Source organism: Symphalangus syndactylus, chromosome 10 (genome assembly GCF_028878055.3).
Source record: "Symphalangus syndactylus isolate Jambi chromosome 10, NHGRI_mSymSyn1-v2.1_pri, whole genome shotgun sequence".
In the NCBI taxonomy this organism is placed as follows: domain Eukaryota; kingdom Metazoa; phylum Chordata; class Mammalia; order Primates; family Hylobatidae; genus Symphalangus; species Symphalangus syndactylus.
The window spans coordinates 132,071,052-132,098,109 of NC_072432.2; the positions used below are offsets into that span (position 1 = coordinate 132,071,052).

A 27,058-nucleotide genomic window follows, 5' to 3' on the forward strand; every position below is an offset into this window, starting at 1 on the left:
CTGCTCCGGGCAGGGCTAGAGACCTTCCCCTCATTGCCTGGGGGAGAACCTGGCTCCGGGGCGCGGACGGGGGCGGGTGGTAGGGGATGTACGGGTGTGTATATGGAGAGGTATGCCAGGCTCTGCCCCTTAAAGTTTGGGGGCCGGCGGAGGCGGCGCCGTGGCCGGGAGAAAGTGTCTCTCATTTAGGAGCGTTTGCAGGTCCAGAGTGAAGTCACTGAAGAGTGGAAGCGAGGAAGGAGCAGGATGATTAGACCTCAGCTGCGGCCCGCGGGCCTGGGACGATGCCTCCTGCCGGGGCTGCTGCTGCTCCTGGTGCCCGTCCTCTGGGCCGGGGCTGAGAGGCTACCTACCCAGCTGGCCTGCCCCGCGGTCTGCCAGCCCACGCGCTGCCCCGCGCTGCCCACCTGCGCGCTGGGGACCACGCCGGTGCTCGACCTGTGCCGCTGTTGCCGCGTCTGCCCCGCGGCCGAGCGTGAAGTCTGCGGCGGGGCGCAGGGCCAACCATGCGCGCCGGGGCTGCAGTGCCTCGAGCCGCTGCGCCCCGGGCTCCCCAGCACCTGCAGTTGCCGGACGCTGGGTGGGGCCGTGTGCGGTAGCGACAGGCGCACCTACCCCAGCATGTGCGCGCTTCGGGCCGAAAACCGCGCCGCGCGCCGCCTGGGCAAGGTCCGGGCTGTGCCTGTGCAGTGGGGGAACTGCGGGGATACAGGTGAGACGCGGGGGGCGCGCGCCCTCGGGACACTTTCTAACTCTGGAGGAGCGTAAAGGAACAAGACCTCACTGAGACCGCACAGTTCGCGCCGGGTCCTCCTGCGTCATTTGCCTCCTGGATTCGACACCTCTCTGTTCCTGATTTCCTTTCTTCCTTAACAGGGGCTCTTTACCGGCTGCTACGTGGTTTCTCCCTCCCCGTGCACCTTTTGAACACTGTCTTGCCTTTAACATTTTTCCAACTAGGATAGCAGGTCTGGTTTCTTCGAGGCGTACTCTTAAGCCAGTATTTCTTCACAGGGACCAGAAGCGCAGGCCCGCTCAGGAGGAATTACAACTTCATCGCCGCGGTGGTGGAGAAGGTGGCGCCATCGGTGGTTCACTTGCAGCTGTGGGGCAGGTAAAGGAGGAGGAGGAAGACCTCCACTGTCCCAGCTAATGGTTTCTCCGTGCCTACCTGCTCCAGACCCTTCGCAAGCGTCATTTAATCCTAAAAAACCAGTGAGGAAACTGAGACGTAAAGAGGTTGAATAACCTGTTCAAGGTCATTTAACCAAAGAGCAGAGGCACAAGGATGCGGACTTCCAAATCCGAGCTCCCCCTGCCCACTTAGGTGGCTGGTGCTTTTCCCCCCTCCTGCCACAGACAAAATTTAAGGTCAGATGTTAGAGCTAGTAGGCATTTTCTTTTCTTTTTTTGAGACAAGGTCTTGCTCTGTCGCCAAGGCTGAAATGCAGTGACAGATCACGGCTCACTGCAGCTCCATCTACCGGGCTCAAGTAATCCTCCCACCTCAGCCTCTGGAGTAACTGGGAATATAGGCAGGTGCCACCATACCCAGCTAATATTTGTATTTTTTTGTAGAGACAAGGTCTTGTTATATTGCTTAGGCTGGTCTCGAACTCCTGGGCCCAAACGATCTGCCACCTTAGCCTCCCGAGGTGCTGGGATTACGGGTGTGAGCCACCACATCCAGCGTAGTAGGCATTTTGGTTGTGATCTTGCTCAGCCCCCACTTTGGATGCAAGGAAATCCAGACTCAGAGAGCAGGGTTAATTTGTCCTATGTTACGAGGCCAGTTGGTGGTGGAAACTAAGCCGGAATCAGAGCCCTTTGATTCTTTCCTGCCTGGGTCCTTGATACTGTGGTACGAGGCTGACTTTTGCCTCTAGTATTAGGATTGGGTTCAGCCTTTTCGCAGCAGAGAACCCATGGGCTGCTACACTAACCAGCTCTGAAGAAGCAGTGTCCCTGGAAAAGGAGAGCTGGACCCCGCTCTCAACCATGCTCACAAGAGATGGCTGGGGCCCTGTACGTGCCAAGTCCATTGATATATGGAGAAAATTTACGCATAGCCAGGGAAAAGATTGAGAAAACTGTGATGGAAGGCTGGGCGCGGTGGCTCATGCCTGTAATCCCAGCACTTTGGGAGGCCGAGGCGGGTGGATCACCTGAGGTCAGGCGTTCGAGACCAGCCTGGCCAACACGGTGAAACCCCGTCTCTCCTAAAAATACAAAAATTAGCCAGGCTTGGTGGTGCATGCCTGTTATCCCAGCTACTTGGGAGGCTGAGGCAGGAGAATTGCTTGAACCTGGGAGGTGGTTGCAGTGAGCCGAGATTGCGCCACTGCACTCCAGCCTGGGCAACAGAGCGAGATTCTGTCTCAAAAAAGAAAAAAAGAAAAGAAAACTGTGATGGAGGTATGTTTAATAAGAGTGAGGTTCCCGTGACTCTCAGATTATATGACTGTATCCCCTAACTTTCTTGCCCTCTGTTTACACTATTGTCTTGTGGAGACAGGTTACGTCCCGGCAGCATGCTTGTTCCTGTGTACAGTGGCTCTGGGTTCATAGTGTCTGAGGACGGGCTCATTATTACCAATGCCCATGTTGTCAGGAACCAGCAGTGGATTGAGGTGGTGCTCCAGAATGGGGCACGTTATGAAGCTGTTGTCAAGGATATTGACCTTAAATTGGATCTTGCAGTGATTAAGATTGAACTGAATGTGAGTATTTCAGGGCTGAGTCAGAGTGCACATATTTGGGGATTTTTATCTATTTGCTGATATTTTCTGCCCCACTACACTCTCACACCACATCTTTTCTGTTGAATACATGCTTTTCTCTGGTTTCTTTCGTTCTTTACTCCCTCTTTTGTTTATTTGCTTCAAAGCCTTTCTGTATATCCCTAACCGTTTCTTTCTTTTCTTTCTTTCTCTCTTTTTTTTTTTTTTTTTTTGAAACAGTCTCCCTCTGTCGCCCAGGCTAGAGTACAGTGGCTCAATCTCAGTTCACTGCAACCTCTGCCTCCTGGGTTCAAGCGATTCTCCTGCCTCAGCTTCCTGAGTAGCTGCGATTACAGGCACCTGCCACCATGCCTGGCTAAGTTTTGTACTTTTAGTAGAGACTGGGTTTTACCATGTTGGCCAGGCTGGTCTCGAACTCCTGACCTCAAGTGATCCGCCCACCTCGGCCTCCCAAAGTGCTGGGATTACAGGTGTGAGCCACTGCGCTTGGCCTCTGTTTCTATTAACTATCAAGCAGTCTTTTTTTTTTTTTTTTCCTCCTTCAACTCCTTCTTCAACAAATGCTGCTTCAGGGAAAATTATTTCTCTGCTTGTCTTAGGATATCAGAAATTACTGCAATGGACTCAAAGTTGCTAAGGAATACTTTGAAGTCCTTACTACACATAGTACTGGTAGTCTGCACATCAGATATATTGACATGGTGTCTGAGAGCTTTTTAGAAGTTCAGAGTCTCAGCCTTTACCCAGATAGATGTGCTGACTCAGAATCTGCATTAACATAACCTCCCTAGGTGATTTGCACGCACATTACAGTGTGAGAAGTGTCGCCCTGGGTGATCTCCTTTCTGTTTGTGGCTTATTCACTTTGACTGTTAAGCTTTGAGCTGGAATGGTGCTGTGTAAATTGCTAACGTCAGTTTATGTTCATCAGTGACTTCACTGGCTGTTTACTAATAGTAATTTCTACAAAGTAATTGTTTTAGATCTTAGAAATGATTCTAGTCATCTTAACAATCAAGAGCTTCACGGTAGTTGGACTTTGAGGAAGAAGTAGAAGGCAGTCATAGAAGCTGTGTGAGTGGGTGCTTCTCAGGTGGTAAGGGCCAAGGTGATAGAGACAGCGTCATATATGTGTTAGACACACACTTTGGTCAATTCTGATCTTGATTTGTTCTTTACCCTTTCTGTCCTCCTCATCCCTCTTTGGGCACATGCAGGCTGAACTTCCTGTACTGATGCTGGGAAGATCATCTGACCTTCGGGCTGGAGAGTTTGTGGTGGCTTTGGGCAGCCCATTTTCTCTGCAGAACACGGCTACTGCAGGAATTGTCAGCACCAAACGGCGAGGGGGCAAAGAACTGGGGATGAGGGATTCAGATGTGGACTACGTCCAGATTGATGCCACAATTAACGTAAGTCACTTAGGACAGAGGTGCCCAACCCATAGGCTGTGGACCAGTACATGTCCATGGCCTGTTAGGGACTGGGCTGCACAGCAGGCGGTGAGCCACGAGCGAGTGAAAATGACTGCCCGAGTTCCACCTCCTGTCAGATTAGCAGCGGCATTAGATTCTCATAGGAGTGCAAACCCTATTGTGGACTGCGCATGCAAGGGATCTAGGTTGCATGTTCCTTATAGAATCTAACTCATGCCTGATGATCTGAGGTGGAGCAGTTTCATCCCAAACCACGCCTCCATCTGTGGAAAAATTGTCTTCCACAAAGCCGGTCCCTGTGCCAAAAAGTTTGGGGATTGCTGACTTAGGAGGCCTATCCTCAGATCACACAATATTGACAGTTCAGTGAGAAGAATATGTCAGAGTGAACTTTGGGGATGTCCAGGTTTGGTTAAATCGCTGTAGGAGGAATGGAATGCCACTTTGTTAGTCTGTCCTGGTCGCTGTGATCACTGGCATCCATGCTATTGAGTGGTCTGTTGTAGAGGTCACCCCTCCTGTAAGAAGGTGGTGGTCCCTTGGCTGGGCACCGTGGCTCACGCCTGTAATCCCAGCACTTTGGGAGGCCGAGGCGGGCAGATCATGAGGTCAGGAGTTCGAGAACAGTCTGGCCAACGTGGTGAAACTCTGTCTCTACTAAAAATACAAAAATTAGCTGGGCATGGTGGCGGGTGCCTGTAATCCCAGCTACTCAGCAGGCTGAGGCAGGAGAATCACTTGAACCAGGAGGCAGAGGTTGCAGTGAGTCAAGATTGTGCCATTGCATTCCAGGCTGGGCAACAGAGTAAGACTCCATCTCAAAAAAAAAAAAAAAAAAAAGAAGGTGGTGGTCCCACTGCTATAGTTCTTTACCTACACTGACTTTGGTTTTGGTGATGATAGGGGCACAATTTTGCTGGCCTGGGGGGAATAGGAGCTTGGTGGGCTGCTTTTGGTAAACTGTTTTGGGAGCTATGTGTAAAGGACAAGGGGGAATGTATTCATAAGCTTCACTGACATCTTTTTCAAATTCTGCTTTTAGTCTGGAAATTCTGGTGGTCCTCTGGTGAACTTGGTAAGTGATCACTGTCCTTGTTGCTTCATGTTTCTTCTTAACTTTCAAAGACTTTATTAATTCCAGGCCAGGGGTGGTGGCTCATGCCTGTAATTCCAGCACACTGGGGATGACTGCTTGGGGCCAGGAGTTTGAGACTAGCCTGGGCAACACAGCAAGACACCATATCTACAAAAACAAAAACAAAAAAGGACTTTACATATTCCATGATGCAGACTTGGGTGCCACTCTTGTGTAGAGAGCTGTGGAATGGTGCTTTTCTGTTCTTGGACCTTAAGTCAATAGTTAGAAAAAATTCAAGATTGTTATCCCGGTGTGTGATCTCATCCCACTGAGAACACTAGGGTTCTAGCGCTGGCTTCCTTTGAAATTTCTCTCTTCCCCGTGCTTTCTGTTTTCATTGGCTAGTTACCGAAAGCCCTGGATTTTTTTTATTTATTTATTTATTTATTTAATAGAGACGATGTCTCACTATGTTGCCCAGGCTGGTCTCAAACCCCTGAGTTCAAGTGATCCTCCTGCCTTGGCCTCCCAAAGTGTTAGGATTACAGGCATGAGCCACCACGCTGTCCCAAAAGCCCTGGATATTAAACCCAGGTTTATGCCAAATGACCAGCTTTGCTATGAAATGTAGATCCTTGAAGACCCCTTGATGCTGCATATGAAGAACTATCTCTCATTTAAAAATGCTAATTACATAATGTCATCTGTCCAGGTTTTTAGTCTTGACTTCTTGACCTGCTTATAGATGAGAGAAAAGCCACAACCAGCACTCCTGACTTCAAGTGAGCTGCCTGCCTTGGCCTCTCAAATACATTGCTGTGTCATGTATTCTTAAATTGTATTCTGTGTCTCTAGTGGAAATGCCAGGGTTTCTAGTTGCTCAAATACATGTGAAAACCTAAGAGAGTGCAATGCTGTTTGACATATGGCATGTGATCATCCCTTCTGAGTCCCTTTGCACTGATTGCTTTTGGTTCCTGTTTAAATATTACATTTGCTTTTAGAATGAATTTTATGCAAAATGATTTTTTTTTTTTTTACTCATAGCATCGTGTGTCATTTTTGTTTGTTTTGTTCCTGCCTTCTCCATTAGACAATGCATTTACTAGAGCAGGGATGAAATGCAGAATTTCAGGCCATACCCCAGACCTACTGAATTACGATCTGTAGTTTAACACAATCAGAAATCTCTTTTCTGGCTGGGTACGGTGGCTCACTCTTGTAATCCCAGCACTTTGGGAGTCTGAGGCGGGTGGATCACCTGAGGTCAGGAGTTCAAAACCAGCCTGGCCAGCATGGTGAAACCCCATCTCTACCTAACATACAAAAAAAAAAAAAAGATTAGCTGGGAATGGTGGCATGCGCCTGTAATCCCAGCTACTTGGGAGGCTGAAGCAGGAGAATCGCTTGAACCCAGGAGGCAGAGGTTGCAATGAGCCAGGATTGCACCAATTCACTCCAGCCTGGGCAACACAGTGAGACTCCATCTCAAAAAGAAAAAAAAAAAAGAAATCTATTTTTTATCCTTTCCCATTACCTAAAAGACTAAAGGAAGATGAGGTACATAAAGAGGAAAATATTTTCTACCTCATACCTTTAGCTTAGCAGAGCTTTGTTCCCTAAGGTCAATTTTGCTAATTCTTCTGAATAGTTTCAATGCGGTGTTGCTGACAATCCCACAGCTTTTTACCTTTTCCTTGTTTATTTTTAGTTTTGTTTAAATAATAAAAAGGCAAATGTTCCTTGTCCTTCTACCTTTGTCAAAATACAAACTGTGGCTCACTTTTAAAGTCAATGTAACTTACTAAAGGAAAAATGAGCTTAAGATGTTTTTTTTTTTTTGAGACGGAGTCTTGCTTGGTCACCCAGGCTGGAGTGCAGTGGTGCGATCTTTGCTCCCTGCAAGCTCTGCCTGCCGGGTTCACGCCATTCTCCTGCCTCAGCCTCCCGAGTAGCTGGGACTACAGCAGCCCACCACCAGGCCTGGCTAATTTTTTATATTTTTAGTAGAGACGGGGTTTCACCGTGTTAGCCAGGATGGTCTCGATCTCCTGACCTCGTGATCCGCCCACCTCGGCCTCCCAAAGTGCTGGGATTACAGGCGTGAGCCACTGTGCCCTGCCATGAGCTCAAGATTTTAAAAAGTCCTCAGCATCCTTGATCCTTTGGCCATGAAAAGAAGGTACCTTCTGCGCATGTGCAGTTACCCTTTGCTGTCCCATCACACTATGTGCCCTATAAAGAAACATCCGTTGCTCTCTTTTGAAGTACAAAGTTCATCTTGGCCCTGTTTTCTGACCCTAAGTAACTAGCTTCACTCCTTCCTCTGCTTGTTCTGGTCTTGCAGTCGTCAGTTTGCAAAACTTCATGACTGAATGATGTCCCCTCCCTTGCCAGGATGGTGATGTGATTGGCGTCAATTCATTGAAGGTGACTGTTGGAATCTCCTTTGCAATTCCTTCAGATCGAGTTAGGCAGTTCTTGGAAGAATACCATGAGCACCAGTTGAAAGGTAAAGCAAGTTGGGATTTTTTTTTTTTTTGGTTGTCTTGTGCTTTTCAGGAACACTCAATCTTTTGTGGTGACAGCAATTTTTTTGTTTTTGTTTTTGAGACAGAATTTTGCTCGCCATCCAGGTTGGAGTGCAGTGGCGCAATCTTGGTTTACTGCAACCCGTGCCTCCTGGGTTCAAGCGATTCTCCTGTCTCAGCCTCCTGAGTAGCTGGGACTACAGGCACCCACTGCCACGCCCGTCTAATTTTTGTATTTTTAGTAGAGATGGGGTTTCACTATGTTGGCCAGGCTGGTCTTGAACTCCTGACCTCCAGTGATCCGCTTGCCTTGGCCTCCCAAAGTGCTGGGATTACAGGCGTGAACCACCACGCCTGGCCCGGAGACAGCCATTTGAATCCTGTAGACTACTGGGTCACTCATTTGTACTCAGCTCCTATACTGGTGATTTGAGCAGCAATATTGGGGGACTAGGCACAAACCAAGCATGAGTTGTACCCAGAAGTATTTGGATTGAGCTAATGTGGAAATGAAACCCGGGGCTGGAGGTGGGAGGTGGGTGGGAGGAGTGTAAGTGCTAATGACAAAGGTTCTCTGAAGCCCGTGTTTCATCCAGATAACCTGAAAGGACAGCTATGATGGCAAAGAGATCCTGGGACATGGGTGTCTTTTCAGCTGCGCTAACAGGAAAGAGGTTTTGTTGTAACATATCATAACTTTCCTTTCCAGGAAAGGCGTTTTCAAATAAGAAATATCTGGGTCTGCAAATGCTGTCCCTCACTGTGCCGTAAGCATGTGTTTGAATATGTCTGGGTTGTTTTTCAGAGGCAAAAACCATAGCTGCATAGTCTTAACAGAAAAGCTGAGCCACTTGGACCACAGCCAGGTACTCTTGTGACCCTAGGCCCTATCTGTCTCAGGGTATGTATCTGCCTCTGCCTGCATCAGCACTAACTATACATAGTTTATTTCATTGTGGCTGTATTTTATAATGTCCAGTGGTTCTAGGCTTTGGGATAGAGGCTCAGCCTGAACCGAGAGGAGAATGACTGTGATTAGCTTGATGGAATCTTCCTTGGCCCTTGTGAGCCTTGAGCAGAACAGAGTACCTACTAAAGAGTTTCAGGCTTTTACCAGGGCTCAGGAGACTAATTCATTGTTTCCTAATCTTCTCACTTCTCTTAGCCTTAGTGAAGAATTGAAAATGCATTATCCAGATTTCCCTGATGTGAGTTCTGGGGTTTATGTGTGTAAAGTGGTTGAAGGAACACCTGCTCAAAGGTAAGAGAAGTGAAGGCCTTTGCCATCTACCTTTGCTTTTTCTAGATGTGTGCCATAGTAAAATGCATGGGGGATCCAGACTTGATCTGTCCAATACAGTGGCCACTACCTACATGTAGTATATACTGAACACATGAAATGTGGCCAGTGTGACTGAGGAACTGAATCTTGAATTAAAGTAACTTTAATTTAAATTAAAAAACCCAGGCCAGGCGCAGTGGCTCACACCTGTAATCCCAGCACTTTGGGAGGCCAGAGTGGGTGGATCACCTGAGGTCAGGAGTTTGAGACCAGCATGGCCAACATAGTGAAACCCCGTCTCTACTAAAAATACAAAAATTAGTGGGTGCACCTGTAATTGCAGTTACTTGAGAGGCTGAGGCAGGAAAATAGCTTGAACACGGGAGGCAGAGGTTGCAGTGAGCTGAGATCACGCCACTGTACTCCAGTCTGGGCGACAGAGCAAGACTCTGCCTCAAAAAAAAAAAAGATATATTCATTGTATAGTAGTATATTGGGGGTGTGTGTTATTTCAAGTGGATTTCAAAGACATAGGAAACAGTGTAAAATAACTATTTTAAAAATATCACGTTAAATGATAATATTTGGATATATTGTATTAAATAAGATATATTATTAAATTAAATTCATCTGTTTAAAAATTTTTAAAAATGTGGCTACAAGAAAATTTAAAATTACATATGTGACTTGCATAATTGTCTATAGGACAGTGCTGATTTAGACTTGGATACTTATAAAGGCTTTTTTTGTATTTTGAGAGGGAGGTGGTTCTCTATAGTCTAAGAAGAGCTCATGTTATGAGTTAATAGCATAAGTTTAAATTAATTTGGCTAGGAATTCCCAAATCTACCCTTTCAATATTTATAGTTATTACTTAATAACTATTAAGTGATTAACACCTATTAGGTATTAGTAACTATTAATTATTCATTAATAGTTTTTTTTTCTTTTGAGGTGGAGTCTTACTCTTGTTGCCCAGGCTGCGGTGCAGTGGTGCAATCTCGGCTCACTGCAACCTCCACCTCTCAGGTTCAAGCGATTCTCCTGCCTCAGCCTCCCGAGTAGCTGGGATTACAGGCACCCGCCACCATGCTTGGTTAATTGTTGTATTTTTAGTAGAGACAGGGTTTCACCATGTTGGCCAGGCTGGTCTCGAACTCCTGACCTCAAGTGATCCACCCACCTCGGCCTCCCAAAGTACTGGGATTATAGGCATGAGCCACCGTGCCCAGCCATATTTTAGGTATTTTAAAACACATTTTTCGGCTGGGCATGTTGGCTCACTCCTGTAATCCTAGCACTTTGGGAGGCTGAGGTGGGAAGATTGCTTGAGCCTGAGAGTTCAAGACCAGCCTGGGGAACATGGTGAAACCCTGTCTCTACAAAAAATAAAAATTAGGCCAGGTGCCGTGACTCCTGCCTGTAATCCCAGCACTTTGGGAGGCCAAGGTGGGCAGATCACTTGAGGTGAGGATTTTGAGACCAGCCTGGCAAACTTGGTGAAAACACCATCCCTACTTAAACAATATAAAAATTAGCTGGGTGTGGTGTCGCATGCCTGTCATCCCAGCTACTTGGGAGGCTGAGGTCGGAGAATCGCTTGAACCTGGGCAGCAGAGGTTGCAGTGAGCTGGGATCACGCCCCTGTACTCCAGCCTGGGCAAGAAAGCGAGACTCCATTTAAAAAACAAAAACAAAAACAAAAATTAGCCAGGCGTGGTGGTTTGCACCTGTGGTCCCAGTTACTTGGGGAGGTTGAGATGGGAGGATCACCTGAGTCTGGGCTGTAATGAGCTGTGCTCATGCCACTGCACTCCAGCATGGGCAACAGAGTGAGATCCTGTCTCAAACAAACAAGCAAAAAAAACCACACCAAAACCTCACAAAACCTACATTTTTCTTTGAACTCCGAATGACAATATCAGAGGCCAGCACTAAGACCTGTGTAATAAAGCAAAGGCTAGAACAGCTTCCAAAAGAAGGTTCTCCAGCTGATTTCACTGTTGTTTCAAAACATTTCATACTAAGTACTGAGAGAGGTGGCTTGTCCTACAAATATCATTCTCCTGGGCTTCTCTGTTGTACTTCTTGTTTTTTTTTTTTTTTTTTTTTTTTGAGACGGAGTCTTGCTCTGTCACCAGGCTGGAGTGCAGTGGCACGATCTCGGCTCACTGCAACCTCTGCCTCCTGGGTTCAAGTGATTCTCCTCCCGAGTAGCTGGCACTACAGGCATGCGCCACCATGCCCAGCTAATTTTTGTATTTTTAGTAGAGACGTGTTTTCACCATGTTGGCCAGGATGGTCTCCATCTCTTGACCTCGTGATCCGCCTGCCTCGGCCTCCCAAACTGCTGGGATTACAGGTGTGAGCCACCGTCCCCGGTCTGTACTTCTTTATTATCCCTTTCTCATTGTTTTTATTTTTCAAGAGCTCAGTAATCTGTTTAGATTATGGCACCACTTTCACTGGGGCTTTCCCCCTAGTGAAATCAGAGGGCACTCTTCAGCACAGCAGTCATAGGTCTCATGTTACTAAATTTGGCTCGTCCCTGGTTTTTCTGGACTTTTCTCATTCCTGCTCTGCTCCACTCTTCCCCCACTTCCTTATTTTTAAGTTCTGGTTCAAGACCAAAGCTATTTCTTTCGGCTAAGTCCTTGCTACTTAGAATGTGGTCTGTAGACCAGCGTCATTAGCACAGCTGGGGCTTGTTGGAAAGGCAGAATCACAGGTCCCACCTTTGATCCACTGAATCGGAATCTGCGTGTTTAACAAGATCCCCAGGTGATTCATATGTACGTTAAAATGTGAAAATTAGTGCTGGAAGTTGCTGATAAACAGAAATCAGGACTAGGCATGGTGGCTCATGCCATGATGCGGGAGGATCATTTGAAACCAGGAGTTCAAGACCAGCCTGAGCAACATAGTTTCTAAAAATAAATAAATAAACAAAGTCAGCTGGATGTGGTGGCAGGTGCCTGTAGGGAGTGCTGAGGCAGGAGGATCACGTGAGCCCAGGAGTTTGAGGCTGCAGTGAGCCATGATTGCACCACTGTATTCCAGCCTGGGTAAGAGAATGAGAGCCTGTCTCAAACAAATCTATTCTTTCTGGCTTTCACTGGCTTATACCTAATAATAATGATAATTATACCATTATCTGGCACTTACAAAACTTTTACTATATCTCAGGCAGTATTTTAAGTGTTTTATTTTTATTATTGTTATTGTTTTTGAGACTGAGTTTTGCTCTTGTTGCCCCAGCTGGAGTGCAATGGCGTGATCTCGGCTCACTGCAACCTCTGCCTCCTGGGTTCAAGCAATTCTTCTGCCTCAGTCTCCCAAGTAGCAGTCTCCCAAGTAGCTGGGATTACACACCTAGCTAATTATTGTACTTTTAATAGAGACGAGGTTTCACCATGTTGGCCAGGCTGGTCTCGAACTCCTGACCTCAGGTGATCCACACGCTTGGGCCTCCCAAAGTGCTCGGATTACAGGTGTGAGCCACTGCTCCTGGCCTATTTGAAGTGTTTTATACACCTGTTTGTGCTCCCAAAATTTTATGATATAGGTATTATTTTACAGAGGAAGCAGCTGTGGTACAAACAGGTTCATTAACTTGTAGAACACAGTAAGTCAGAGAGCAGACAGCAGGGATGTGGGCCCTGGCTGAACCCTTCTATTATCCTGCTTTGGTGGCTGCTTTTTTGTTTCTGAGAGGCAGAGTGATTTAGTGGCAAGAAGATGGGTTCCCAAGTCTGAAAGACCCAGGATGAAATCCCTCTCACAAGTTGCATGACACAGAAAAAGGTCATTTGTCCTGTCTGAGCCATAGTTCCTCATATTTGGTGCATAGGTTATTAGTAATAATTTGCGGGTTTCTTTTTTTCTTTTCTGACTCACAGGACTAGTATGAATTAAGTTCTCTATAAGTTCTTTCTTTGTACTCACTGGTCCCAAGTCATCCTCCTAAACTGTCTTTGTTCTAAGGTTATTTCTTGATTTTAGTTTTATACTTAAGCGTCTCTTCACATCCTCTTGCATTAAGCTTCTTCTTTTTAAACTCCACATATCTTGATGATCAAACCACATTATCATTCTTCCTTGAGCTTCCCATTTCTATCAAATGGTGTCTCCTGGAGTCATTTGCTGTTCCTTTTTCGGCTTGTTTTCACCAAATCACTGGCATGGCTATTTCTGTATTGTAGTGTTTTGTATTTGGAGCTGGTTTTTGCTTCTAGAATATACAGTCTATGTGAAGCAATTATGTTGAAGGCAATAAAGTCACAACTTTGGGGAAAAGGAGCCTAGAGCCAGAGCTTGAAATATTTAGACTCCGAAGGTTGGCGGGTTTTTGATTTAGTGGAAGCAGAATTCCTGTAATGCAGCTCAGCATCCTTCTCAGCTCCATAAGCTGCGGGGGTGGGGGGGGAGGGGGGCTGCGGGAAGACAGGCAAGTGAGTAGGCTGCCAGAATCAAACTGATTCGAGTTTAAGTGTCTAGGAGAAAACATATCGCTTGGGCTTTTCACTTTGGCTGCTGAGGCTGGGAGTATGTTTGAAGTTCACAGAGGTCAGGGATTGATAGAAATTAAAAGCTAAACTCCCCCTTCCAAACCAATTCCCAAAAGTGAAAGGAGTAAACTTCTCACATGATTCTGATAGGAAATTAATTTTATAAACGTAAATAAGACAGTTGTCCTCTAGGTGACTTTTTTGCAGCATATTTTAGAATAGCTTTACGATTTGGAAGGATTGAGGCTATTTCTGGTTTGTACGCTTAATGCCAGCAAAATAGTGCCATTAAGACAGAGATATTAAATTATAGATGGGGATAAGTAAAATTCTTCTTATAGTTTCATGATCCTCTTTTTTTTCTCCCTCTCTCAGCTCTGGATTGAGAGACCACGATGTAATCGTCAACATAAATGGGAAACCTATTACTACTACAACTGATGTTGTTAAAGCTCTTGACAGTGATTCCCTTTCCATGGTTGTTCTTCGGGGAAAAGATAATTTGCTCCTGACAGTCATACCTGAAATAATCAATTAAATATCTTGTTTTAAAGTGGGATTATCTAAAAAAAAAAAAAAAACAGTTGTATCACCTGGTTTGTATTGGAGATGTGCCAAACATGGCAAGAAGTTTTTGGATCTTTTTCTTACAAAGAAAAATGGATGGTTATCAACCCAAATGCCCATCGATGACAGCATGGATAAAGCAAATGTGGTACATATACACCATGGAATACTATGCAGCCATAAAAAGCAACAGTCCTCTGCAGGGACATAGATGGAGCTGGAAACCACTATCCTCAGCAAACTGACGCAGGAACAGAAAACCAAATACTGCATGTTCTCACTTTTAAGTGGGAGCTGAACAATGAGAACACATGAACATAGGGAGGGGAACAACACATCCTGGGGCCTGGCAGTGGGTAGGGTAGAGGGAGGGAGAGCATTAGCAAAAATAGCTAATGCATGCTGGGCTTAACACCCAGGTGATGGGTTGATAGGTGCAGCAAACTATCATGGCACACATTTACCTATGAAACAAACCTGCACATCCTGCACATGTACCTCAGAATTTAAAAATAAAAATAAAAATGGTAATGTTATGAGATTACAATTAAAAAATAAAAAAAATGGAGTTTGAAACACATACACACATTCAGGGATCATTAGGTTGGGGTACTATACTGTTGCTAAGATGCCTGACTATGTCAAGTGGAAGAAGAACACCATGCCAGGAAATCTGGGGGAACTGGTAACACTTTATTAAAGGTAAGAAAGAACTAAAAGACAGGCAGTTTCTAATTTAACCTTGAGAGAAGGACACTGTAGTATTTTAAACCTTCTCTATAGCCATAAACTAGATATAACAGACACATATACAAATGGATCTGTCTACCGAAATTTAAGAAACAACCTGAATAAAGTGCAAAGGCAATCAATTGTTAAATAATACTCCTTTAGTCCATCAGGTTTTCAGGTTGTATCACATTTGGCCAGGTTTGTGGGTAGATGGGTGATGGGTGTCATTTAGAAGTCAAATGAAACCCGGTAATTTTGGATTGTCACATAGGAATATTGATGATTCTCAAATTACCACTCTAGCAGCGAAAACAACTTTTGTCTCCAGCAGCTTTACTGACTGTAAGGTCATCTTCAGTAGTTTCTAGTCTTTTAGCCCTTTAACCAAGCTCTTACCCCTGGCAACATAAATGACTTCAAGCCTTGGAGCTGCAAAAGTTTCTTTTTTTTTTTGGTCAGTCTCACTCTGTTGCCCAGGCTGAAGTGCAGTGGCAGGATCTCGGCTCGCTGCAACCTCTGCCTCCTCGGTTCAAGTGATTCTCTTACCTCAGCCTCCCGAGTAGCTGGGATTACAGGTGCACGCCACCACGCGCGGCTAATTTTTGCATTTTCACTAGAGACGGGTGGGGGGTGGGGGGGTGTCTCACCACGTTGGCCAGGCTGGTCTCGAACTCCTGACCTTAAAGGATTCACCTGCCTTGGCCTCCCAAAGTGCAAGGATTATAGGCTTGAACCATTGTGCTGGGCCTAAAGTTTCTTATTTTTTAAAGAAAACAACTTTTGGTAGGGTTATGAATATACTTAAGGAGGTTAAAAAAAGTGTGAAACGAGGCAGGACTTGGTTAGGTGAAAAGTAGCACCTTATTTTGGGTAATATTATAATTTGTTTATGTTTTTTAGACTTCCCTTAGAAATTTTTTTTAAATATATATATGGCATCCTTGAACTCCCTTAAACTTTTTTTTTTTTTTTTTTTTTTTTTTTTTTTTTTTTGAGAAGGAGTCTCGCTCTTTCACCCAGGCTGGAGTGCAGTGGCGCGATCTCGGCTCACTGCAGGCTCTGTCCCCCGGGGTTCACGCCATTCTCCTGCCTCAGCCTCCCGCGTAGCTGGGACTACAGGCGCCCAACCACCTCGCCTGGCTAATTTTTTGTATTTTTAGTAGAGACGGGGTTTCACCGTGTTAGCCAGGATGGTCTCGATCTCCTGACCTCGTGATCCGCCCACCTCGGCCTCCCAAACAACTGCTGGGATTACAGGCGTGAGCCACTGCGCCCGGCCTCCCTTAAACTCTTTAACTTGTATAAATTTATAGGGTACCAGCACAATTTTGTTTCATGCAAAAATTGTGTAGATGAACCCCTTTAAGTTCTATGTAAATTCTGTGTATGTAGATTTTTCTGGGGAGAGGGTCTAGTTTCTTCATGACCCATAAACATTTAATAAATACTGTCTTAGGGTATAAAGATTATGAATGAAAAGTTTACCAAATGTTATGTTATAAGCAAGGTTAAGGTCAGTGTGGTACAGAACTTTCAAGACAGAATAGGATCATCTGTTTTAAATTTTTTACAGAAAATTGCCACCTTTAATAATGTAAAAACAGTGATTAATCAGGAATGATACAGCAAGGAATTCTTAGGAAAGCTACAAAATGATAGAATGTATCCAGGGAAGTTATTTTAACTGTGATATTTGGTCTTAAATTCAATTATTATGAGGTAAACTGAGTGAGTTCTACCCTGTTTCTAGAATTTGTAAATTATTCTGAGTAACAGGCTCTTCCATTGACTTGGCCACATTGCCCACCTTTGATTTTATATTTAATAGTTCTTTCAACTTAGATTGCAAAGGATGAGAACTGAGTTTTTAAAACCACTTACAATCTGGAACACTTCCTTTTATTCCTGGTGATTTTGGAATGCAGAAGTGTGGCTGTATCTCTTTCTGACTGCTGCAGCCCACAGGGAGAGCTAATCACGAAGAATAGTTTTACAGAAACTTGTATGAAATCTTAATTTTATTAGCATGGGCTGGTAAATGCTGATTTTTAGATTGGACAATTCTGCCAGGAGAAATAGCTCAACTCACACATCTGATGCCGCTGGCTTTCAAAACATAAGTGGAATGATAAAATTATTGCACTGCATATACTGCCTCTGGAACATAATGGAGACACAAGAGGGCTTAATAGGATGGCTCATTTCAAATGACTAGGTTTCTGCAAAACAAATGTAATTTTGAGTTTACTCCCCCTACTGAAAATACACATACAGCACTCCAAGTTGGCAAAATTTATTCTGTATTTAAATTCAGAAAGTCAGAATTTCAGTGTGTATTACAATCCACGGCCGTTTCTACTTCTGCTGAAGATTTTCATTGTTTAGCTTCAGATCTCCTTGCATGAAGACTCAGGGTCACAAGAGGAATGTGGATACAAATATTCATTTTGCTCAACTTGTTAGGTCCACTTGCTCTGAAGGACTGAAGATATAGCAATGTACAGAAGGGAAGACTATGGAAACCCATTCACAGCTTGTAAACTCGCCACTATCCTTTATGTTTTGTGCACAAGGAAAGAAAGAAATTTGATTCCCACAACACTTTTTGCTTGTCATTCCATATGCAAGGTAAAATCTAGGTTGAAATTCCAAAGTCCAAAGAAGCCTTCTTAACCAAACAAATGCCCTCCAAAAGAGGGAAAATAACATCAGGTCTGATATCAAAGAGGAGTTTTGAGCCTGTAGAGATGAATTCAGAAGACAGAGCTTTCACTTGCCTCCCTGGGCCATGATGGCAGCTCTTTTTAGTAAACAGTGCACCAGTTGCTGCCATCACTTGGCATCAGCCCTCCAGTAATTAGCAAAATAAGGTCAACAAACCACCAAATCCCAAGTCCTCCAAGTGTCAACAGCTTCCCTACTGCAGTGCCAGTGTGTCCCAAACAGAATCGATCCACACCAAAACATCCCAGGAAGAAGGAGTAGAGTAAAGTGGTTATGAAGTAGTGTCCAGTATACCTAGGTGAAAGGAATGAAAAGGAAGATGTTTTACTGCATGAAAATTTAAACCCTTAAGGATTAGTGAATTTAACACAAGTGATGAGATGGTGCAGTGGACCCTCTGTGGCCTTTTACCCTCTATTTTGTTTTCTTTTATGATATGGTCAGTGAGGTAAGATGATCAGGAAAAACCAAAGTTTATTATACTCATAGGTCCTAGAGACAGGGGTAAAATCATGTTACACAGGGCTACCTGGCAAAGACACCAGGGTGGTTGGAAGATAGAAGCGAGGGGAAGGTTTTTGGCCACTATCTTCATTGGGGTTTCTGCAGGAAAGACAAGACAGGACAGGGCAAATAGTTTAGAATTGGCTAGTTTGAATAACCTCAGCAGGCTCTAAGGTGTAGGAGCGGTCCCTGGTTGCCTGGCACTTGGCCCTGAGAAGACTAAGGCAGAGGAATATTATTTCCTGGGGTGTACAGGCCAGAAACAGAAGATATGTCTCTGGACTAGTATGCATATCAAAGGCATGCTGCTGGTTGGGCCCTTTGCTATGTCTAAGAAGTGACTAGCTTCAGGAAGGGCAGTCTCTTCACAGCCAGAAAGGTTTTTAAGATGTCAAACATCATAATGTACAATAATTTAAAAAACTTTTTGACCATGGTGGTGGCTCATGCCTATAATCCCAGCACTTTGGGAGGCCAAGATGGGAGGACCACTTGAGCCCAGGTGCTCCAGGTCAACCTAGGCAACATAGCGAGACCCTGTTTCTACCAAAAAAAAAAAAAAAAAAAAAGCCAGGTGTGGTGGAGCACATCTGCAGTCCTAGTTACTCGGGAGGCTGAGGTAGGAGGTTCGCTTGAACCCAGGAGGTTGAGGCTGCAGTAAGCCCTGTTTGTGCCACTACACTCCAGCCTGGGCAACGGAACAAGACCCCATCTCCAAAAAAAAAAATACGCATTTTTTATAATACACCCTCTTCACCTTTATTTTACTCTCCTCTAAGAACCTCTAGTTGGTAGAGGGTCTCAACAGAATACTTGCTAAGATATGAAGCATCTCTAAGAACAAATACCGACTTTTGCAGAGTTGGATTGGACAAGAAGTCATCAAGCACATTTGCACAACAGGCACCATGGTAGGAGTAGGAGTCTGGGCTCCCATCCTCCTCTGTAGAGGCTCTTTTCCTGAGACTCAGCTGGCTTCCTGCGTGTAGTTCTCTAAGGAAGCACTGTCCTTGAATGAACACTTGATCTCCATACACTCTTTCCTGTTGTTTTGTGGCAGCGAAAAGCGAGGACTTCTTCGTAAGGCTCTGCCCTTATCCACTGTGCTGACACAGCTGCAGTTACTCTAATATTACTAATCATAGTCATAGACTCTTTCCATTAGCAAACTGTACAAGGCAATTCTGTGCCTTCAAGCAGAATTTACAGAATGACCTTGATCCTTTACCTTTATGATAAACTGATTTTCAGAATGTGGAGCCTACACTTTTTATAATAAAACCTTTATTCCTGAAAATACTAAGGCAATTTGCACAAGATTATCATAGGAATTTTGGGGCTAGATCATCTGGCCCAAAATCGTGTAGATGAGGGATAAACTGAGTGCCCAAAGGCACTTAGCAAGTTAGAGAAAGAGACAGTTAGAACTTCACCTTCTGGGCTTAAGTCCAGAGTCCTCTCTACTATAAACATATTGCTTCTGTCAATAAATTATGCACAATGGTAGCCACAGACCCTCTTTGGTGCTTAAAAAAAGTCGTATCAGGCCGGGCGCGGTGGCTCACGCTTGTAATCCCAGCACTTTGGGAGGCCGAGACGGGCGGATCACGAGGTCAGGAGATCGAGACCACGGTGAAACTCCGTCTCTACTAAAAATACAAAACATTAGCCGGGCGTGGTGGCGGGCGCCTGTAGGCCCAGCTACTCGGAGAGGCTGAGGCAGGAGAATGGCGTGAACCTGGGAGGTGGAGCTTGCAGTGAGCCGAGATCGCGCCACTGCACTCCAGCCTGGGTGAGAGCGTGAGACTCCGTCTCAAAAAAAAAAAAAAAAAAAAAAAAAAGTCATATCAAAAAATAACAATGAGCTGAGCACAGTGGCATGTGCCTGTTGTCCCAGATACTCGGGAGGCTGAGGCAGGAGGATTGCTTCAGCTCAGGAGGTCCAGGCTGCAATAAGCCATGATTGCACCACTGCACTCCAGCCTGGGTAACAGATTGAGACCCTGTCTCTTAAAACAAAAAATAAATAAATAAAAAGACAAGGAAAATGGCTCTACCTCCAACCAAGTATCAACTACTCCAATCAAAGTAACACTTACTTTATACAAGGTTTATTTTCTCGTAGAAAGGTCCTAGGACTGGCACACTCAATTCCATCTAAGGCATGGCACTGGACCGAAGTGTGTTCCACGTCGTTGTAGGCCTGACCGCCGAACTGTGGAATAACAACCAAAACCAAAACCAACTCACCAGAGCAAGTGACACAAATATTTATCTTTATATTCACTAATAAAAGAATAAAAGCTGCGTCAGGACTACAATTATTCCAACAAGGTTGAGGTACAGCTGTGCTCAAGGGCAAGGAATTTAGTGACACACTTCTGAGTCCATCTTAAATGTACACTGTCTTAAAAAAACTCCTGCTTTCTTCTTCATGACTGGCTTCTTCAATAATATAGTAAAAAAGATCCCCAAACACACTCGATGTCATTAAAGGCCATTTAGAAGAGATGAACACAATGCTTTACTTATCCCATATTTACAGGAAAAACAGCACATAACTGAGCATTTGGGAGTGGGTATTTAAAAAGTCACTGCCTATTAGAGGTCTCTTTTACATCTATTAAAAATGAATAGAATTAGGAAAGAACTCAGGATATTATCTGACTCAGGACTTTATTTAGGTCATAAATGTGTATTACCTGATATCTATGGGACATCTGTAAGTTTAAATTCCAGCCAAAAATTTCAGAACTGGGCCTCTTACCATTGCTTAACTGAATTCTAGACAAGAAATCACAGATATTCATTTTTTACTGGTACCTTATATCAGTGCTTATTACTATTTTCATTGGCGAGTTCCTCAAAGGGAAGGGACTGGGAAATAAGAATGCTTACAGGATAAACTCAATTTTTTAATTAAAATGGGCAAAAGTGATCTCTATACAATATTAACTCAAACTTTAATCAATAATTATCAAGAGTAAAATTTCATTGTCTTAAAAAATATTTATCTATACATGATTTCAGTAAGAGTTGCCCTTTTAGTCTTATTACTGTCAAGTTTATTCCTCTGTGTCTGATTTAATACAAAAAATGCCTTCCCATCATTCTCTTAACACCTGACCAAATCTTTACTTGCATTATGTGGCATAATAGGATGGTGAGTCCATGGTGGGGAGAAGATACATGAACTTCATTGGTTATTTTTAGAGACTGATTAGTAACTGTACACTCAGCTTTAGGGATATTACTAATAAAACTTAATAGCTTTTTTCCATTCCAAGAAGCCACTGTTAACCAACGGCTTCCGCTGGAATGCTTTAATGTCCTACAAAGACATATACTGATAGACTCTATCTCCTAAGGACATGGTGGAACCTGTTTGCCTGGAGAAAAGAAATGTCATTGGCAAGAAAAGCTCTGCCCCAAATGCATGTGTAACAAAGATACTGCCCAATCCATCACCAGTGTTGCAAAGTGCACAGACTTTCTTTTGCTCTTTCAGGAAAGGTGCATGCCTTGAAGGAGAGTCAGGGGTGACGTTTTAGTTTCAAAATCTGTCAGTGGCCAAAGGAACCAAAGACAGGTTGGTTTTGGCACAGAGATTGCTCCTTCATAAGGAAACCAAATATCTTGTTCAGTCACTGACCCTGGCCATGCTGGAAATTTCCAGTAACAGTCTTTCTGAGGAAATTCTTCAAAAAACTTTGTACCTCTTATACTTTTATGTAATAGCATTCAGACATTCCTATTTCGTTATTGAAGGGTTTGCTCTTACAACAAAACAAAAACTCACCTTGAGACAACCGTAACCAAGTTCCTGGGATGCAGTTGCATTTCCAACATGATCCACTGGGTCTTCACATTCTATAAATTCATCAGGTCTGTAATTCACCAGTAAGATCATGATCATCATCATACGGTCTTTGCAAATCGCTGTTTGCATGCACGTAATCAAAATAGGCAAAAGACATTTCTTCATCAAGTTTTCTGGGGTTCAGTTTCACCCTGCTGACCCCTTTCCAAGCCAATTAAACTGAAGCACAGCAGGTCAAATGGACAGCCACCCAAATGAACCTTTTGTTGGAGAAGGGAGGTGTTTTCTGATCCTGTTTCTATAAGGATTCTACTTCTGCCATGGTTTCATCTCTTCAGTAGGCAAACAACAAGATTCTGGGGGCAAAATTTAAGCCAAAGTATTCTCAATCCTCTTTGCATTTCCCAAATGGCTTTTGTTGTTTGATCAAAAAGAGATGTCAAAAAATGGCGTGATTCTGCAACGGTAAGAATATTGATTGCTTTTTAAAAAAATGCCTTGTAGGCAGAGACAAGTCATTTACTCCATTTATGCCTTACTCAGTACTGGCACCGAATCGACCAATACTCCTTGGGCTAAAGGGCGCAGGGCAAAGAAAGCACAACCTTATGCCCTTCTTCCAGAGGCTACATGATGTTACTCCTACCCAGTTTTTCTCTTTCTGGATCCCAAAGGCTCCGTCACTGACACACAAGGGTTTTCTCTGCACGGGCTGTGAGAAACCTGGTTCATGATACTTGCCTCCTGAATGACCACTGGGTCCTCAGAGGGGCAGGGTCTGAAAAAATGCAGCGTCCCCCCAACCCTGCCTTCCCTTAACACCCATATATTCCTGGCACACCCTCCACGTCCACCCGCCTCGACCACTGGTAGCTTACAGGTAAGAGCAGAGGATGACCGGAGAGTGGGGGTCGCCATATTCCCAGCTCGCAGCACCCCCGGGGCCCTCCGGCTGGGCGGCGCCAGCGGATGTGAGCTCAGGCTCAGCGGTCGCATTTTGCGAGTGGCTCCGAGACACACAATGCAGCAGAAGTAAATTCCCCAGCAGCAAAGCCGCCTGGCCGCACAGAAGTAAGTAACTAACCGGGCAACCACCTAGCACCATCTTCCCGGGCACAGCAGCGGAGACCCGGCCTCCACCACAGCCCCAGGCCAGCAGCACGGACCCAATCACTGCGTGGTCAGGCCTTTCCGCGTGGCCCCGCCCGCGTAGTACCGCCAAACAGCCAATGGGAGCGCATCTCGGCGCTCCGCCCACCTCCACCAACCAACCAGAAAAGGTCGAGCAGACGGGCGGGGCTGCACCGCCCTCCGCTTCTGCTTCTCGATTCCTCTTCTGGTCTCATGCTCCTCCTTCTTTTGTGCCGAATGCGTCCTCCAATCGGATCCGTCGACCCCTAGGTGGGCGTGCCCGGCAGCCGACGGGGCGGGGCGGATATGACTGGTGGGCCGACTAGTGCCGTTTGCCACCGCTGGTTTAGAAATCCTATTCTCGCGCCGGGGACTGGATTTTTCCCTACGTCAGCGCAGCTAGGCGATGTCGGGAGCGAGCTCGGACCAAGGGCTCAGTTGCGTCAGTGCCGCGCGCGTGCTCGTCCCCGGGCGCGTGCGCTTCCCGGCCAGCCTTGGGGCCCCGGCAGGGTTGGAAAATGATGGAAGAGGCGGAGGTGGAGGCGACCGAGTGCTGAGAGGAACCTGCGGAATCGGCCGAGATGGGGTCTGGCGCGGGCTTGCCCTCGGGGACCCTTCGCGTCCGGTGGTTGCTGTTGCTTGGCCTGGTGGGCCCAGTCCTCGGTGCGGCGCGGCCAGGTGTGTGTCCGCCCCCCGGGTCCGTTGGGACGGCTGCTTCCTAGGGACGGGGCGCTCGGAGTGAACCTGTGGTGCCTGGGAGTGGAGGGGCCCGGCCTGGGGATCGGACCCGGGGTCGGGGGGCGCGGCCGCTCCAGGTGTGTGCGGACCGGGGTCTCACCCGAGGCACGGGGTTTGGCGCCCCAAGCCCTTCTTGGCCCGGGTCCTCTGCCCGGCACCGCTTCCTCCGTGTCCTGTTCGGTGGAGCCGTTCCCAGCGTCCCCCCATCCCCCGCCGCCTCGCGCGAAGCCGGGTCCCCCAGACGCCCCGAAACCCGCGCTGGGGCGGGCGCTGACCTCGGCGGGCCGGAGCCCTGCAGGCTGGGCGCGCCCGCGGGCGTTCAGTCCTCCAAACGCCTGCAGGGAGGGAGCTGGCTTTCGCTCGTGGAGTTAATGTCGCTTCGAAAGAGACTGAGAGATGAAACTTTTGCTGCAGGTTATAATTTGAAATTTTGACGTTCATGGTATCCTTGGGTCAACACAGCTAAGTTTAGTGGTGGAATAAAGGTGGGTGGGAGGACGCTCATTTCTCTTAGGTCATTTTTGTAGTAAGAATATTTTGTAAACGATGTGCTACCTTTCTATAGCCAAACCATTTTTAAAAAATCTGTGTTTCTATTGGGTTCGTACTGTGTTAAATCCGGACAGATAATCCCTGCTCTTTTGAACTCACAGGATTATTGTAGGAATTAAATCATTTGTGTGAAATCGTTTTTGAATTGTGAAACTGCCCTTGGCTGTGTAAGATACTTGTATTGGAGATGCCCAAACATAGTGGAAGCAAATTGTCAGCACACTGGCGTCTTTCTGGAAACAAGTTGTTTATTTTGGATTTTATATGAGATAATTATTTGCATGGCTGTATTTTCTCTATCAAGAGGATGATGGGGAATGGGAGTTTTTACTAAATCATTGATTGAAAGTTATTCAAAGATGATGATAGAAGATTTCAACGCAGGACTGTTGACCTTCAGGAAACTAATTACTTGTTTTTCTTATCTTTGGCTGCTTCATTTGAAATTAAGTAAATTTGCCCTGGTGTGGAAATGTTGAAACTCTGAAAATGTTTGGAATGGGAAGTTGCCAGATTTCTTCTGGTTAAAACTACTTTTCCGGTGGTATTCTAGATGGTTAACATTCACCGATGTTTAAGGTGAAGACGATTATACATTCGGAGTTCTATTAATCTGTGATTTTTTTTGTGTTTGTAAGTGTAAATAAGACTGTATTTTTAAATGTTAATATAAATGTCAGTCATTACCGACCTGCATTAGATGAATGGAATATCCTGATGGTCTTTAACTGGTTTTGGCCAGCTCCTCACTTCGGCATGTGTATGCCTCTTCAAAGTTTAGCCACCGTTTATGGAACTCCTATAAACACCACACAGTTGCTTGTAGAGGGGCAGAAGGTGACCAAATATGCTAAGCGCATCTGAGAGATGTTGGGGAAGGATTTTTAGAGAAAATAATGTTTGAACTGGGCTACATCGGTGATTTTTCGAGTAGAATAGTAGGAATACATTCTAAGCAGAGGAAAGTTTTTGCAGGAGTATGGTGGGGCGGGGGGCGTATGAAAGAACATGACTTTTTAGGAAATGATAAAAATGTCAATATGTCTTCATGCAGACTATAAAAGGGAGGGATGGAAGCTCAAACTAAGGTAGGTTGTTACCAGTTGGGAAGAGTCTTCTGTGCTGAACTAAGGGGTTTGGACTTCACCCCGTAGGAAGTTCTTTGGGCAGTGGAGGTTTTAAGTAGGGGTGCGACCTAATCTCATTTTCTGTTAAGAAAACGGGCAACACGGTGGAGGATAGAATCTAGGAGGGAGAGACTAGAGGCTGGGACACTGGTTAAGAGGCTTTTGTAATAGTGTGCAGTGAGTCAACTCTTGTTTCTCTCGGGGAACGTTCATACAAAATCAGCTGACCACATTTTTGCAGTATAAGATGTTTAAAAGGTGCACTGAAACATTTTCCAGGATTGAAAGAGGAATTTGAGGTACCAGGCACACCTCAGTTACATTAGGAGTTAAGTAGGTTTTATAGGATTTTTACTACCATTTATAACATTGTCTCAATGAGGAAATGCAGTATAATTTCCAAACAGCTGACTTTCAGTAAACTTTTCTTTTGTTTGTTTTTAAACTGACAAAGGTAACTGTGTCATTGTAAAAAATAACAAGGGGAATCAGGTATGAAACCTCTTTGATTTTCTAAGGTAGTAATTATGATGAACAGATTTAGAATTTTTTCTTTAAACAAAGACTGGCATTCTAAAGAAAATGACTTTGAAAGCTTACTCATGGTGAGTCACTGTAAAATGATTTGTGTAGTAAGAACTTAGGTCCATACTAATCTCGTTTTCAGATGCCAGCAAAATATTTGAATTTGATATATTTGTGTTTGTGCTGATAGGAGAATGTAGCCTTTTACATTTAAGGATGATTTGGTGGTTTTCAACCTTTTAAGTAAAAAAGAAAGCATATATAATTAAAATATGTACAAACCTAGTTCCCAGTTTCCAAGACAGTTTTCAAAAAGCACTTGAAGCTTTAACTTACCAAATTTATATTTGCTCTTTGTAAAAAATCCTGGTTTATAATAGAATTTATTGTGGAATCCCCCAAAAGATGCAAGCTCTAAGTAACTGGAAGCTTTTTCTTGGGAATATCCACAAGCTCAAACATATGACATAGCCTCATATTTCTTTTTCCTCTTTGATACGTAACATATACTGGAGGCTTGGAGTCATGCCATCCTTTTGAGTCAGCGCTATGGAACTGGCTCATAAATGAATGTAGTCCTTTTGGTATCTCAGTAGCTAATCCCTCACAGTCTTTTTTTTTTTTTTTTGAGACGGAGTCTCGCTCTGTCGCCCAGGCTGGAGTGCAGTGGCACGATCTCGGCCCACTGCAACCTTCACCTCCCGAGTTCAAGCAATTCTCCTGCCTCAGCCTTATGCCTGGCTAATTTTTTGTATTTTTAGTAGAGATAGAGTTTCACGGTGTTAGCCAGGATGGTCTCGACTTCCTGACCTCGTGATCCGCCCACCTCAGCCTCCCAAAGTGCTGGGACTACAGGCATGAGCCACAGTGCCCGGCCTCTCTCACAGTCTTTGAATGGGTCTAATGTGGACCCAACTAAAGTTGGATAGCACAATGTTGTGTGTATATTGAGAGATTATTGTAGTTTATTTTCCATTTCATGTTGTTATTTTAATCAGATTATTTTCCCTATGTGATCATATGTGGGACACTGCTTGAGTCACATCTTTTTTTTTTTCTTTC

The 27,058-nt window shown here is 44.9% G+C and overlaps 3 protein-coding genes across 4 annotated transcripts in view; 2 read left to right on the forward strand and 1 right to left on the reverse strand.

The window, feature by feature from the left end:
• The first annotated feature begins 211 nt into the window (after window positions 1-211).
• HTRA4 (HtrA serine peptidase 4) lies at window positions 212-15,272 on the forward strand. The gene is made up of 9 exons (XM_055296027.1): window positions 212-712; window positions 1,015-1,114; window positions 2,516-2,720; window positions 3,959-4,153; window positions 5,220-5,252; window positions 7,653-7,767; window positions 8,496-8,553; window positions 8,952-9,047; window positions 13,952-15,272. Exons 1-9 carry the CDS (start codon window positions 247-249, stop codon window positions 14,112-14,114), a joined length of 1,431 nt encoding a protein of 476 aa, XP_055152002.1. The 5' UTR covers window positions 212-246; the 3' UTR covers window positions 14,115-15,272.
• A 1,603-nt stretch (window positions 15,273-16,875) lies between these two features.
• Window positions 16,876-23,132, reverse strand: TM2D2 (TM2 domain containing 2). Of its 2 annotated transcripts, none has more exons than XM_055296029.2 (4): window positions 22,802-23,132; window positions 21,903-21,990; window positions 20,203-20,318; window positions 16,876-17,893 (listed from the first exon to the last, which is right to left on the reverse strand). In XM_055296029.2, exons 1-4 carry the CDS (start codon window positions 23,026-23,028, stop codon window positions 17,680-17,682), a joined length of 645 nt encoding a protein of 214 aa, XP_055152004.1. In that variant the 5' UTR covers window positions 23,029-23,132; the 3' UTR covers window positions 16,876-17,679. The 2 variants fall into 2 exon arrangements, with proteins under 2 accessions (XP_055152004.1, XP_063467024.1); XM_063610954.1 differs by having other exon boundaries at window positions 21,903-22,380; window positions 23,008-23,103.
• Window positions 23,133-23,242: 110 nt separating this feature from the next.
• The window catches only part of ADAM9 (ADAM metallopeptidase domain 9), a 110,069-nt gene continuing 106,253 nt past the window's right edge, over window positions 23,243-27,058 (forward strand). The window contains exon 1 of the mRNA XM_055296028.2: window positions 23,243-23,732. Coding sequence (XP_055152003.1) covers window positions 23,636-23,732 — 97 coding nt within the window. The 5' untranslated portion in view covers window positions 23,243-23,635. The remainder of the gene's footprint in view (window positions 23,733-27,058) is intronic.

Excerpts from the sequence above, each read along its gene's own strand:
- HTRA4 (XM_055296027.1), top strand. The coding sequence starts at position 247 with ATGATTAGACCTCAGCTGCGGCCCGCGGGCCTGGGACGATGCCTCCTG. Across the intron at positions 713-1,014 it reads GGGGAACTGCGGGGATACAG|GGACCAGAAGCGCAGGCCCG; the intron begins GTGAGACGCGGG and ends ATTTCTTCACAG. Across the intron at positions 8,554-8,951 it reads ATGCTGTCCCTCACTGTGCC|CCTTAGTGAAGAATTGAAAA; the intron begins GTAAGCATGTGT and ends CACTTCTCTTAG.
- TM2D2 (XM_055296029.2), bottom strand. The coding sequence starts at position 23,028 with ATGGTGCTAGGTGGTTGCCCGGTTAGTTACTTACTTCTGTGCGGCCAG. Across the intron at positions 21,991-22,801 it reads GTCATCCTCTGCTCTTACCT|ACCTGATGAATTTATAGAAT; the intron begins GTAAGCTACCAG and ends GGTGAATTACAG. Across the intron at positions 17,894-20,202 it reads GAAAATAAACCTTGTATAAA|GTATACTGGACACTACTTCA; the intron begins GTAAGTGTTACT and ends CCTTTCACCTAG.